The sequence below is a fragment of the Cyanistes caeruleus genome, chromosome 3 (assembly GCF_971803275.1).
Source record: "Cyanistes caeruleus chromosome 3, bCyaCae1.hap1.1, whole genome shotgun sequence".
Taxonomy (NCBI): Eukaryota; Metazoa; Chordata; class Aves; order Passeriformes; family Paridae; genus Cyanistes; species Cyanistes caeruleus.
In genome coordinates, this window is record NC_141703.1 from 21524261 (window position 1) to 21538356 (window position 14096).

At 35.6% G+C, this 14096-nt stretch overlaps 1 protein-coding gene across 5 annotated transcripts in view; it reads right to left on the minus strand.

The window, feature by feature from the left end:
- The window catches only part of STS (steroid sulfatase), a 104344-nt gene that overhangs the window by 72783 nt on the left and 17465 nt on the right, over nt 1–14096 (minus strand). For 4 of the 5 annotated variants that reach the window (XM_086880150.1, XM_086880151.1, XM_023918340.2 and 1 more), the window contains 3 exons: nt 7539–7691; nt 5717–5838; nt 2743–2865 (listed from right to left, as the gene is read on the minus strand). In XM_086880150.1, the coding sequence (XP_086736276.1) occupies nt 2743–2865; nt 5717–5838; nt 7539–7684 (391 nt within the window). In that variant the 5' untranslated portion in view covers nt 7685–7691. Of the gene's footprint in view, nt 1–2742; nt 2866–5716; nt 5839–7538; nt 7692–14096 lie in introns of those variants that run through there. The other variant, XM_023918344.2, reaches the window with a different exon arrangement.

Consider the following 14096-nt stretch of genomic DNA (forward strand, 5'->3'; position numbering starts at 1 on the left):
CTTTTGAGTGAAATTTATGCTGCTAATTGTAAATTATGAGTAGCGTAATAATTTGAGACCTAGGCTTCTTTCCCTCTCTGTCAGCCACAATTAAGATTTCTGCAGAGTAAAAGCAATGCAATGAAAGGCAAGTAGAAGTGAGGGGCAAGCCCAACTCAGCCAAGAAACTTCACTTGAAACTCCATTTTTCAGAATCCTGAGGACACTACAGAATTCCATGTTTCCCCTGTATTTGTCCCTCAGATAGTGGTAAAGGGAGCAATATGAAGATTGATTTTTATATGATGACATATGATGAGTTCTTTTGGAATGATTTTGTGCTTTTCAGATAAATGGCAAAATACAAGATGTGGAGCAAGATGCTAACAGAAATATTTTATCTTCTTAAGGAAATATATTTATTTGAATATATAGCAAAAATTATATGTATGTGCATATGGTATTAGCATTATTTTAAGCTGTTTTATGAATAACTGTTGTATTAATTCCACTCCATAAACTCAGTCAACCTTGAATTGGACACCTTACTACTGTGATATGCCCAAACATTACAATACTTCATTCTGAAAGAAATAAGTACCAGTTATCAATTAGTGTTTTAGCTTTAGAGATAAACTACATAGGTGGATTTTAAACTTCTCTGGATGCTGGACAACTGGCTGAATAAATTAACCTTTACTCAACCGTAATTGAATATAGCAGTAATTAAAATACTATTTATCCAATTTTAGGAGAATTTTTGCATTATGAATAGCTATTTCCAACAAAACATCAGAACTTCTTCCCACTGGTGAAATATTATGTATTCTATATATCTGCTTTTTTTGATAGAACTTGATTTTGTTGCAGATCTGATTGTGTGCTTTCCTGACAGATCTATTGGTTGTCACCTTCTTTATGTCACAAGAGAAAACAATGAGGTAGAAAAGTGAATACATAAAGTAAATTTATAGCTAAAATATATTTTGAGACATATCAAACAAAAGGAAGCATATATTCAGAGGTGAAAAATTTAAAAAAAAACCCAAAAATGTACCTAGGGAAGAAAAACAATGTCCTTAGAGAGGAGATTGGCAAAAAAAATAGAAAAGACACTACAGGCTTGAGGAAAAGAAAGGCTTCAAACTACCCTTATGCCAATTCGTCACTGGTGAAGAATTTGACAATTAATTGTTTGGGAACTGCTGTGTTAGACTGAACCAAGCAAAGACTCCTTGACCTAGAACAGTATGATGTGATAAGAAAAACAGAAAAAACAGAGAATGGACTGGTTGTGAATCAGACTGCCTATCTAGTCTTCAAATCTATGTAATTTTTCTTTCTGTCATTTACATATGCTTTATCCTTAATTTTAATGCACTTCTTGATTTTTGGAAACCTTCATTATACTCTAAGGATATGGTAATATTACATTTTATGGTCTCATTCAGGCCACTTGGAAGAATTGTTCATTAAGTATCATGGAGATAACTTCTGGAGATCTAAGTAGCAAGCTGTCATGTTACAGCAAAAGTAGTTAAAAAAAGAACATTAACTAGGTCAGCCCCAGAAAATGAGTTGCATTACTGTGCTTGCTGCAAACAGAAAAAACCCAGTCTCTAACTGAATATGGAGAAATAGGAATTAAGTCCATAAGGAACATGACAAATTATGAAAGGTGTTTTTGTACTATGGTTTCAATACACCTACACTAAATGAACTTCTGATAAGAATTTCTGGTATTCTATTTTCATTCTTTCAGGACATCATGGTATTTTATGCTTTATAAGACTGGGGTACAGCTAAGTAGGATTTTTAGTTAGAACACTGACATTGGTTTATCTACATTATACAGACATTTTTTGAACAGTGGAGTGAATTGTAAGTCTTGCTAAACAGCCTGGTTTTTTTTAAAACAAAAATTACTCTCAAAATTGCAAGTCTCTGTTTCATTTAAAAAACAAATTGGATGCCTCTTTCATCTAAATTCATTTAGTAATATTCTAGTATGATGTTCTCATAGCTATTCCCTGGCAATTCCAGTATAGAAACACATTATGTAATATAAGTTGAACTTCACAAAAATCTTCTAAAATATAAGCAGTGTGGAATAAGTCAGTGGCCAAATTAAGAAAAAAATTCAGAAATCTTTAATGTTGTACCTTTATGATATTAATTGCAATTCTATTTAATATTAATCTTGTATGATTCCTTTTGCCCATCACTGGATATTTATGCTGTGATCAGTTATTTGAACTATCTTTATAACGAGAAATACATTTTTATATTAAATATCTACCTAAGTATATGAAAAATTTCCTAGAAATGCCCATTTCTGTCTGATGACTAAGATGGTAGCCCAGGTACAACATTATTTACTTTATGGTAATTTGAACACTGGTGAAATGAAAACCACCACAGTGCTGACTTGTACGCTGTGATCAATACCTCATTGTCTCTGATGTGATCAAACTCCTATTTATACTGAAAACTTTTCAAGAGTTTGACTAATTTTCAGTTTGGTCACCATGTTTCTTCAGTACCTTGCAAAACAAGACTATAAAACATAAGTGAATTAGACGTACTTACCTGACTAGTGTTTCACATAGGCAAGGGAATGTGCCCAGCTTTGTTCCAGAAAAATAAATTGATTATGCTGTGGGGGAGAAAAGCTTAATGCAGACCCTTAAAAGCTGATATGGGAAGCTAATGTTCTTTTCATTGAAATGAAAGAAACAGTGCTGAGCATGTCTGCAATTTTACCTATTAGAGCTGTTGCATAACCTCTCTGCTTCAGGAGTTTGGAAAAAGTTATTTCCTCAGAAGGAAGTCCACCAGAAGAGGCAGAAAATAAGAAGACACCAACTCGTGAGAAGGCAGCCATTCCTAAATACAACAAAAAATGAATGAGACCAGGATAATAGAATTTCCATTCATTAGTTCTGCACACAGTTTTTTGCCTTAGGTGGTATCACCTAAATGGCATATTACAATCAGACTATTGAATCTGAAAACTAAGAGTTGCAAGTGGGAGATACAATTATCCATTTAGCCCAGTGAGGTCTTTTCTGTATTGACACCAGAAACTGAGATGTGGAGAAAAAAATTCTGAGCCATGGGGCCAGACATCAACCAAACAGCTGCAGCCCCTTCTGTAGATTTTCCAAGGTATAGAAAAATCTTTAAGAACTTGAGTCTGCATAATTTATTTTTCTTGTACATAGGGAGGGAAGGAAGATGAGGACTAAGTGAGATGACTCCCATTTTCTCCTTTGAGAATTTCCTCTGTCCTCATATTTGGTTTTCTACAAGCCTTTAAGGTTTTTTGAGAGAAGGCATATTGAAATAGGGCAGTCTTACTGCTGGACATGCAAAATACCATGAGGTCACAAAAAGCAAGAGAGAATCTGATCCTGTAAATAGAGTGGCTTGAGCTCTCAGCGTTGATGGGGTGCTCCAGTGGCATGAAGATACACAGAGTGCACTAAAGGAGCATCAGGTACCAGCTAACAAGAAAACATCTAAGGCACAGTAAGTTCTATATACTAAGAGTCTGAGAAACACAAATGAGCTTATAAACTGCTCTCAGGATGAGGAACTTGAAAGCTCAGGTTCATGAAAATTAGATTACTAGGATTCCAGATGAGAGCTGACACTGAAAATAGACAGTAAGAACAGAGAATATCTATGCAAATCTGTGCAGATGTATCTTCAGGAAGTTTAAATTATGCAACTGGATGATTACAGTGCCCGAATTACATGACTGATGTAGACAACCAGAATCCTCCCTCAGGTATCCCTTGTGGTTACATGAGAAAAAGACTCGTTAGACTCGTTAGGCTGGTTTATTAAAGAGAGCTCAAATGCTAACTTCAGTTTTTCACTCCAGATAGTTTTGCTGATCAACGTTTCAGATAGCTTTAGTTATATATTTATCTATATTTTATTTATTTATATTTATTTTTACGTATTTCAAGATCTTGTAAGTGAAATCAGTGCAATTCCATTAAATTATCAGAATGAAAGTACAGAAGCATGATTGCTTTTTTTTTTATCATTACCTTTCTCTGAGCTTGTGTCTCATCCAACATGGCATTTTGGAATCCTTTTCGTCAGCTCAGTTAGCAGGAGTTTTATATTTCTAACATTTTTTCGACATCGTGATTCTAGTGTCTTCTACAATAAAGCCTTTACTAGTTCTTCACTGATATTTGAAAGTAACCCATTTTTCAAAATTTTGTAACTTAAGTAAGGGAAAGTTCAATTTTTGTACCTACATGGAAATTATTAAGTATGTCTGAGAGCTGATCAGTGAAGAAAAAAATTAGTTCAAGTGCTAATATTTGAGAAATAAGAACAAGGAACATAATGGAAAGTGACCTGTGGCTTTACGTACAATAAATATTAATAGCAATATATCTGTAACAGGTATATAAAATTTTCCTTTGCAGATGAATGTAATGGAAAATTTAGCAAGTTTATTGCCAGCAATTTAGCTGGCACTTTTGCAGAAGCTTGTTACTTGATTTGAGTGAGCAAGAACGTATCAAGTAGGCTCCAGAGTCTTGCTTTGCTTTCATTCCCAGAAGCAAGGACAGGATGTTTTATCACTAATGAACAAGTGATCTGATTAATGTATAATGATCCTCACTAAAAATTATGTTAAGGGAATGTTAAAGTTGCATGGTTAAGCACTGAGAGGCTCAGTCCCAGCACACTAAAATAAACAGACTAGATCTTCATTGACTCAAATAGGCTTTGGATCAGGTACTTTAAAAATAAGAGAAATTAAATGTATGTATTCACAGGGTACTTAACACTGTGTATGGGTAGATATGGTACAAAAATAACACTTCAAATAGATGAGAGATTTTTGCTCCCTTTCCAGTTTTAGGGGCAACTTGAGTACCCTAATGAACTGTCCTGCCCCTACCTTCTCCCTGAAAAAAGAAGAAAACCAAAACACAGACCTAACAATTTGTCTAAACAAAAAGGTTTAGCAGAAGTAAAAATGTCTGAGAAGAAGTATTTACACTGGCTTATTCCACTGAATCTTTCTAGATGCATCTCTGTGGTGTTCAATACTTGGGTTGTGCACCAATGCAGTGGGAGCAGCCTGAATGCAACCACAGAAGCAGGCAAAGAGCCTGGGATCATTGAATACCGGAGGAATTTCACAGAATCACAGAGAATCACAAGACATGCTTAGTTGGAAGAGATCTACAGGGATCATTGAATTCAACATCTAGCCCTGCACAGGACACGTCCATGACTCATGCCATGTGCCCCAGAATATTGTGCTTGAACTTCTTGAACTCTGTCAGGTTTGTTGCACACAGCACTGGAGGTGAGGCCACCCTAGCACAGAGCAGCTCGGGACAATCCCCTCCCTTGCCTGGCTGGTGATGTTGTGCCTGATGCAGTCCAGAACATGGCTGGCATTAAATAACCACAGTCAGTTTGCTTTGTAAGTTATTTAAACCAAAAAAAACTTTACTGACTAAAAAAAAAACTATCTTTGTGTCAACTCTTCTGAAATATGAAATTTCCCAATATATATGAAATATTTGAAATGTAGAGCAGCTCTGCTGAGCTGGATCAGTCACTGAAACGACTGATCATTTAGCATTACTTAACCTGGTAATCATAAACAAATCAAGAAAGGCCAGACAAAATCCCTGCATACAGTTTACTGTAAATAAGACATTTATATATAAATAAAGTGATGGGATTTTACCTGATCTTATAGGATATCTCCCTGTCAGGAAAGCTGCCCTGCTTGGAGTACAAAGTGGGGATGCTGCTACATGCTGAGTAAGTGTCACTCCTTCCTCTGCTAACCTGTCAATATTAGGGGTTCTGGAAAAACACAAGCAGGTGAAAAAAAATACACAAAGATGATTATTTTGATATGGGCACGGTAAGCACAAGGCACCTGAGGCAAGAACTATATGAAAATCTAGTTAAAATTTACTATATGTAAATTATTAAAAGTGTGGTGGGGTTGAAATTCCAAATACTATCATGTCAAATATTTTTACATTAGGCGTCGATACTGAACAGAGACACTGTAATATTGCGGCAAAAAGCTTTTCCCCACTTTCTTCTATTCTATATGGCCACTGTTAAACTGCAACGTCTGATCATACAGTATTTCAACCCTTTTAAATGTGTTCCTTGACCAAACTGTAATTTTACAACCTTTTTGCTTCAGTAATGAGGGCGAGAGAGACCAGAGAAAGGTTGTGCTTCCTTACTTCCCACTTGGTGTCTCTTCTGTCGCTCCCCAGCAAAATCTTTTTGGGGTAGGGATAATGTTGTGTGGTGCTATTAGAAGAGATTCAAATTATTATGACTCTGTGTTATGTTCTATATTAACAATATCTACATGTCTGACATGATTATATCTGCTATATTAGACCCAGGGGCACAACCTAGCTTCCATATCTGTATGGGAAACTTGTCTATGACCTGGCTCATCATGCAGATTAAAATTGGTTCCTGCAGGAAGAAATCCTGAGTCCTTGGTTCTACAGATAAAAATTACTAATGCAGACTGGCCAGCAGCTGCAGCATGCTCTAATAGATCTCTGACCCTGGAGATTAATGACCGTGACCTCAAGGCACACTAGTGCTCCCATCATCTAAGTCTGAAAAGTCAGAAACATTAATTTTCCAATGGAATTATTTTCTATCTGTGAAGTCACCTACTGATAACAATCAGTAAGCTGAAAATTCATCATATTCCAAAAATTGAATTCCGAATTCTCCCAGCAGAGAATACAGATATTGGGGTCTTTCTGGTGCCTGTGAGGGGAGTGATCCAAGCATCAGTGTTGTATATATTGTCCCCTGTTTAAAACCAGAAGCTGTAATTTTTATTTTTCTTTTTAAGTTATGAGAAGATTCTGCTTCTAACTAACATCAGCAGGAACAAGAGCATTTAACACTTGACAGAACAGTGCTTTTAGTCTGAATGTATTATCTTACTTTGCCAAAGACTTTGCACCACTGAAACACAATGGCTAGATATCACTTGCTCTGTTTACACAACCCTCACATCTAAGCTGGTAGCAAGAAACATCCCCAGGCACACAGAAGCATTATTCAAATATATTAACATTTGTTTTAATTAATACATTGATTACTGTATGATGATAAATTAAGGGCAAATATCAGTTCTTTATTTACAATTAACAACAAGCTTGTCCCAAACCATAAGTGCCTCAAAATATGTTTAATTCACAGTAGCATTTGTGTCACACATGTTATAGAAGAAAATTGTCAATTATACTTTAGTTCTCTAGAACTACCCTTATTTGGTTGGCTGCTCAATCCTCTGTTTATAATGGAACTTTTCAGCAGGATAAATGCATTAGCTAAGTCTTTGGTCAAAAAAAGAAAATAAGGATTGAATATTCAAATCTCTGGAAAAGTTATTAACTTTGGTTGCCCATAAAAAAACCTAATCAAACCTCTGAATGTTCTGGCATTTTTAATTTTAAAAATCCATTGAAAACTGAATATAAAGGTATGACTCCCCCGAATTAACATCCTACCTTAAGGTTCTGTTCCCGTAACATCCCAGGTCTCCAATACCAAGATCATCAGCCATCAATAAAATTATATTGGGCTTTGAAACACTGTGTGTTTTGATACTATTTATGGCACACTGGCAAATTATTAGAAGTAAAAGGAGCCCCATCTTCTTCCTGGAGTGTAAGAACAGGTGGAAAATATAATAAATAGATTGTTAATCTAATTCATTATTACATTTTGCATAGTAAAAGAAAAAAAAGATTGAATACTTTTAGTTGGCTTTTTTTTTTTCTTGAAAGTTTTTCAAAACATTTCCTTTCTCATATTTCTTAAAAATAAAAATGCATATTTTAGTGTATGACTAAATTTTCATTCCACTCCTTTACACAGACGTAGCCTTTAAATAAAGACAAATAAAGAACTAGATAAAACCTCAGTGGCAATTTGGTTTATACACATGTACTATGGAGCAATAAATCATAAGAGCTAACAATGCTTGAGGCTTTTTTTTGTGTGTGTGTTTGTCTTTTTGTTTGGGTTGTTCTGTTTTGCTTTTTTTCCAGCTACAAATGTTATTTGAGGAACAGAGAATCTGAAATCATTTAGGACCAAAACTTTCAAGGCTCACTGCAGAAAAAAAAAGTTAATCAATTCCACTAATGAAGTAAATGACTGAATTTCTCTTCAACAATGAGGAAAAAAGTCCAGCTGAAGTTTCTGGAAAGGAATAAATATGATGGAAAAGATGGTGAAGAGATGCACTATGAAATTATTGTAAGGAGTGTTTAAGAAAAGGCTCTTTACAAACATTATAAATACCAGGGTCTATAGCAAAATCAATTAAAAACTGATATCACGTTACAATGTTCTATAAGAAATGCTCATGTCATATCAAACTTAAAACAGGAAGAAGGATGTATTTTACAGCATACAGCATACAACATATGCTTTTATGGTAAAAGCAGAGCATTTGCAGACATACATGATATGAATGCTGTTTTACCGTAATCAGAACTTGTCATGTCTCTGTGTTAAACTGTACTGACCATGCCCTGGCTAAAACTGAGCACCTTCAGGCTGTAATGGACTGTGCCAGGCACCAAAAAGAACAGGGACTCTATTCTGTCTCTTAGTAAGATTCCCATAATTTCTGGATGCAGGCAGCCTTTTTCAAATTCAGGCGAGGCATGAGTCACATCTGCACTTGCATTATTCTCAGAAAAGAAGTGGAAGAAACAAGGACTAAGGTAGAAATTTGTATGTGAAAGAATCGAAAAAGAAGATAGAATAATTTCCAGAGAGAATGGGGATAGCTGATCAAGAAAGAAAAATCTTGTAAATCAATGAGTTATGGGAGTAACTGGTGAGAAGATAAAGAAGTCAAAACTGAAAGATCTGGTACCAAGAGACTAGACATCAAGGGAGACAAATACACAGTGAAATGAGGTGGGTAAAATTATTTGTAGAGGAGACAAAATAGGCAGAACTAGAAGAGTTTACTCTGACTTTAATAGCAAGAATGGAAGGTGAGAACCAGCTGGAATGAGAATTGCAGGCAGAAATGAGGAGAAATGGTAGAAGAATGAAGAAACTGGAAAAGATGACAGTGAACAGGAAAACAAAACTGAGGAACAGAGGTGAGAGAGAACTGGAAATGTCTGGGAGGAAAGAGCTGGGAGTTATGAATATGGTCAGTGAAGAGAACTGATTAGAAAGAACCTGGGAAGATAAGATCTTCCCTGAAAAGATAAATAAACGTGATTTGCTTCCCATACTCTCCAAGAGAACAGTTAACACCCAAATTGACCCAAGTGGACAGGAACTGTTGCTGGATTCTATGTTCCTATGTTCTGACTGGAAAGGTCTCAAAGGCCAATAGAATGGGTATGTTGAAAAAGGGGACATTATATGTTGGTGAAATTATGTAGGGAGCTGCATGGATGCTTGCGAGGCCTGCAGAACATAGCCTCATTTTATACCTCCATTTCTCATTTTGTAAATCAGCCAAAAATAGAGCTATTGAAGGTTGTCTCTCATACAATACTTCTGGATATTTCTCTACTCTGAAGGAGTATTTGTAGATACTCTCACAAATTGAGCTACTTGCCTTCACCTGATATCATGTCCCTGAAGTGAAATCAACAACACAACAGGGAAAAAAATAATCCAAACAACTATGATTCTCTGGTGCACTCTTTCTGCATCAGATTTTTGTGTGTCTTGAAAGGATGTGCACAGAAAGCAAGAAAAATCAGATGGATGAAATTGAGTGGAACAGACAACAGCAAAGAAATTCAAAGGAGTTAAAAGGGTAGGATGTGAGAAGCATGAAGCTTTGAGGATGCTGAGGGCTGTCTGTATTACACCAGGGCATCTCCTGGTGAAAACACAAGCATGTGTAGATCTAACACGAAAATGATAACACAAAATCAGATGAAGCTTCCAGATAACTAATACTTCCTCTCTGTCCAGAGACAATTTAAATTAAGAAAAGATTTTAAAGAAAAAACTGGAAAAAATTTATTTTACTAGCACACCCTTTTAGCTTTTGGCAGTCAGCATTAAAGGCATTTTGGAGAGGAAAACATTGTAATGAATATCTCTCCATGGATCTTTTGACCTTCATGGAGTTGTTATAGTCTATTTCTAATTAATTAGCTTTTTGTTTGGTTTGGTTTTTTGCATTGAAAGTATTTTATTTTAATTTTTTACTTCCATAACACTCTTTAGATGTTCCTTCAATAGGCATCAGCTTTAAAGGTTTGTGTTTCACATTCATCTGGCTACATTTTTCCTTATTTTTTGCATATAGCGCACATAAGTGCAAGTTTTAACATCTGCTTCGTGTTCTCCATGATATAATACAACTAGAAGTAGCTTCTTCCTTTCTGAAGTGGCTGATAAGTTGAATAGATTCAAAGTGTGCTCAATCTCCTACAACCACAGCCACACAAGAATTCATATTTCACACATCCTATTTCAACCTACAATACTTTAATCATTGTATAGGAACATATAGATATGCATACAAACACAGATCTGTCAATATGCACATACACTCATGTTGGGGCATATACACGTCCTAACTTTTTCTACATATCTCCAAATTGTATTTTTGGAATTCTAATACATATTCTATTAGCATTAAAAAAACCCAAAGTATAAATATGTAAGAAAAAATAAATTAAAGAAAAGCCCCAAGCAGATATAATCCACTATATATATATATATGTATTTCAACAAACATTTATTTTAAATTTTAATTTTCTTCATTAAAAAATGCTAGTCAAAGAGTTGTTTTTTTGTTTGTTTTTTTTTTAAATCAGGATAACTGACTCAAGAGATGTCTGTCATAGAATTACAGAATACTCTAAGCTGGGGAACTACAGTTAAAAGGATTATCAAAGTGCAACTCCTGGCCCTTCACAGGGCATCCCCAAGAGTCACACCATATGCCCAGGAACATTATACAAACACTTCCTGAACTCTGTCAGGTTTGGTGCTGTGACCACCAACTTGAGGAGCCTGTTCCAGTGCCCAACCATTCTCTGGGTGAAGAACCTTTTTCTAACATCCAACCTAAACCTCCCCTGGCACAACTTCAGACCATTCTCTTGAGTCCTGTCACTGATCACCACACAGAGGAGATCAGTGCATACTCCTCCTCTTCCCCTCAGGAGGAAGTTATAACTGCAATGAGGTTTCCCTTCAGTGTCCCTTTCTCCAGGATGAACAAACCAAGTGATCTCAGCTGTTCCTCATAAGGCTTTCCCTCAAGGCTCTTCACCGTCTTTGCTGCTCTCCTTTGGACACTCTCTAATAGTTTAATGTCAAACTCTGTGGCACCCAGAACTGCCCCCAGCACTGGAGGTGAGGTCACCCCAGGGCAGAGCAGAGCAGAGCAATCCCCTCCCTTGCCTGGTTGGCGATGCTGTGCCTGATGCCCCCAGGACAGGGTTGGCCCTCCTGGCTGCCAGGGCACTGCTGGCTCATGTTCAACTTGCCATCGACCACGATTCCCAGATCCCTTTCCTGGTACTGCTTTCCAGCCTCTCCTTCCCCAATCCCTCCGTACATCCAAGGTTTCCCCACCCCAGGTGCAGAATTTGGTACCTGTCGTTGTTGAACTCCATATAGCTGGTGTCCTCTAATTTGCCGAGATATCTGCAGGGCTTCTCTGCCTTCAAGGGAGTGAACAGCTCCTCCCAATTTAGCATCATTGGCAAGCTTATTTAGTGTATTTTTCAATCCTGTATTGTTTATGAAGATGCTGAAGAGCACAGGGCCAAGGATGGAGCCTGGTAGAACCTCAGAGGTGACAGGTCAGCAGTCTGATGTCACCCTTCACTGTAACCCTTTGTGCCTGACCCATGAGCCAGCTGCTCTCCCATCACATGATGTGTTTATCCAGCTATGTGCTGGATAATCATCTGACTACTACGAACACATGCATCTTTACAAGAACAATTAAATGAAGACCTTTCAAACATCTCTTCCCAACTGAATCATCAGAATTTTTTATTAACTTTGATTAAGCAATTTATCTGTAAACTACTCTTTTAATGTAACAGAACCCTTTGAGAAAATGCTTAATACACTTAATCCTGGAAGGTACAGTATTTTCTGATGAAATAAACAACATTTAAAGATATTGACCTAATTAAAAAATGCTGTGCTATCCTTAAGCAGTATGCAAAAAAAGAAAAAAATTTACCTTGCTTAACTGAATGTTTGAACTCCAAAAATTTCTCTAAAGTCATAAAAAATCACAGTGTAAACAAACTAGAGAAAACCCTTCCCTTCATAAGATTCTGTAGAGAAAATTCTTCAGCTTAGTGAGAAACTAAAAAAAAAGAGTAAACTTATAAATTTTAAGAAATGACAATGTAATCTTATGTATATAATTGATTATTTTATGGTATCAGTTTAAGATTTGCTAAATTCTCTCAGTTAATTCCTCTCTTACAAGTCAGTAATATCTGTTGAATCTTTGATGCAATATAACTGCTTTTCTGAAACTTTTCATTATATTTCAGTACGCATCTTAACTATATAAATATATGAAAATCTGTCTTTATTTGACTAAAAGTTGTCTCATTGCAAGAAAGAAATTTCACTTAATATAAGCCGTGAAAAACATTAAAACAAATAATTATTTCTTAACCGAAAATAATTATTGAATCTGAATTAAATAGAGATGAAGTCACAGAGCCCCTATCAGACCTAAGTTTAGTTTATATACCCTTTTTAAATGTTCTCTCAAGATTTTTCTGTTTTTGTCTCAACTAAATTACAGAATTTAAAAGCAGTATTAATAAATAATAAACACTCTTTCCACTAGCAAATTATAACCTGAATGGAGTAATATATCATCTTTTGTGATCTAATGTCATTATTCTATTTGTAATAAAAATCTTATATAATTAGATACACATATTAGAACACATACATTTTTACCCTGCCACTCTTTCACAATATTATCTGTTAGCCAAATGCTCATTAAAATGTTGATTTTGGGCTCTGGTCAGCAACATAAGAAAGATCCTTGAGATAAAACAGGTAGTAATCTTATTTGCCTACTATGCACCAGCTTCAGAACAAAAAATCTTTTCAAATAAAAAAGAAAAAAAGCCAATAATGAGTAATTAAATAGTAGTGACTATGCCATATCACTTCCTGAAAACCAGATGTAAGTATCCAAAACAATTATTAGAAATCTATCTTACATACTTTGAGGGCTTAGCCAAACTTAGCCATGATATTTAGCTTACTTAGTAATTTTGAAAGATGTTGAATCAGGGTTTTTTTAACATACACAGATGTTGAGTGAAATGACTTTTTGACAATGCCTTCTTCAAATGTCAAATGGACATGCAGAAGAACTTACGTGCCTCCAATTTTGCACTTTAGAGTTATGCAGTCAGATAAGGACTGTAAAGCTCTGCACGACTCTGACTCTTAGACAGTCTTGCATTAATTTAATAAAATAAATTAAATAAATAAAATTAATTAATTAAAATAAATAAACAAATAAATAAAATTAAGTTTGGTACATCCATTTGAACTGGACAACATGGAAACCACAGCTTCATCTCACTGACTAGTTACAAACTTCACCTTTGCCTAACTGCAGCCAAACTAGTTTCCCTTGAGGTTCCATTCATATTCATTGCAGTGTTTAAAAAAAAATTAAATAGAAGTTCAAATTACAAGTAGTATTGGACTAAAACACTCAACTTCACCAGCACAGTGCCTTCTTAGGAATAGTGTACAGATCTGAAGGTTGGTATTTAAGTCCTGCTGTAAGTCACTGAAGGGACAGTAGCACAACCAACCACTTAACTGAATTTTATTTCCCCTCAATTTGAAAGCAGTTTCTAAAGCCTTTTCACTGAAATTATAGCCTTTGGATGTCTATCATAGGAAAACATGAAACCAGACAGAAAAGAAACCCAGACAACTTAACCCCAACCAAAACCCACCTCTCTCCCATGAATTACTTAATGGAATCCTCTGGAGTCTGTCAAGATCAAAGCTTTGGATTTTATAAAACCATATTCCTCTACCTACAATCACTC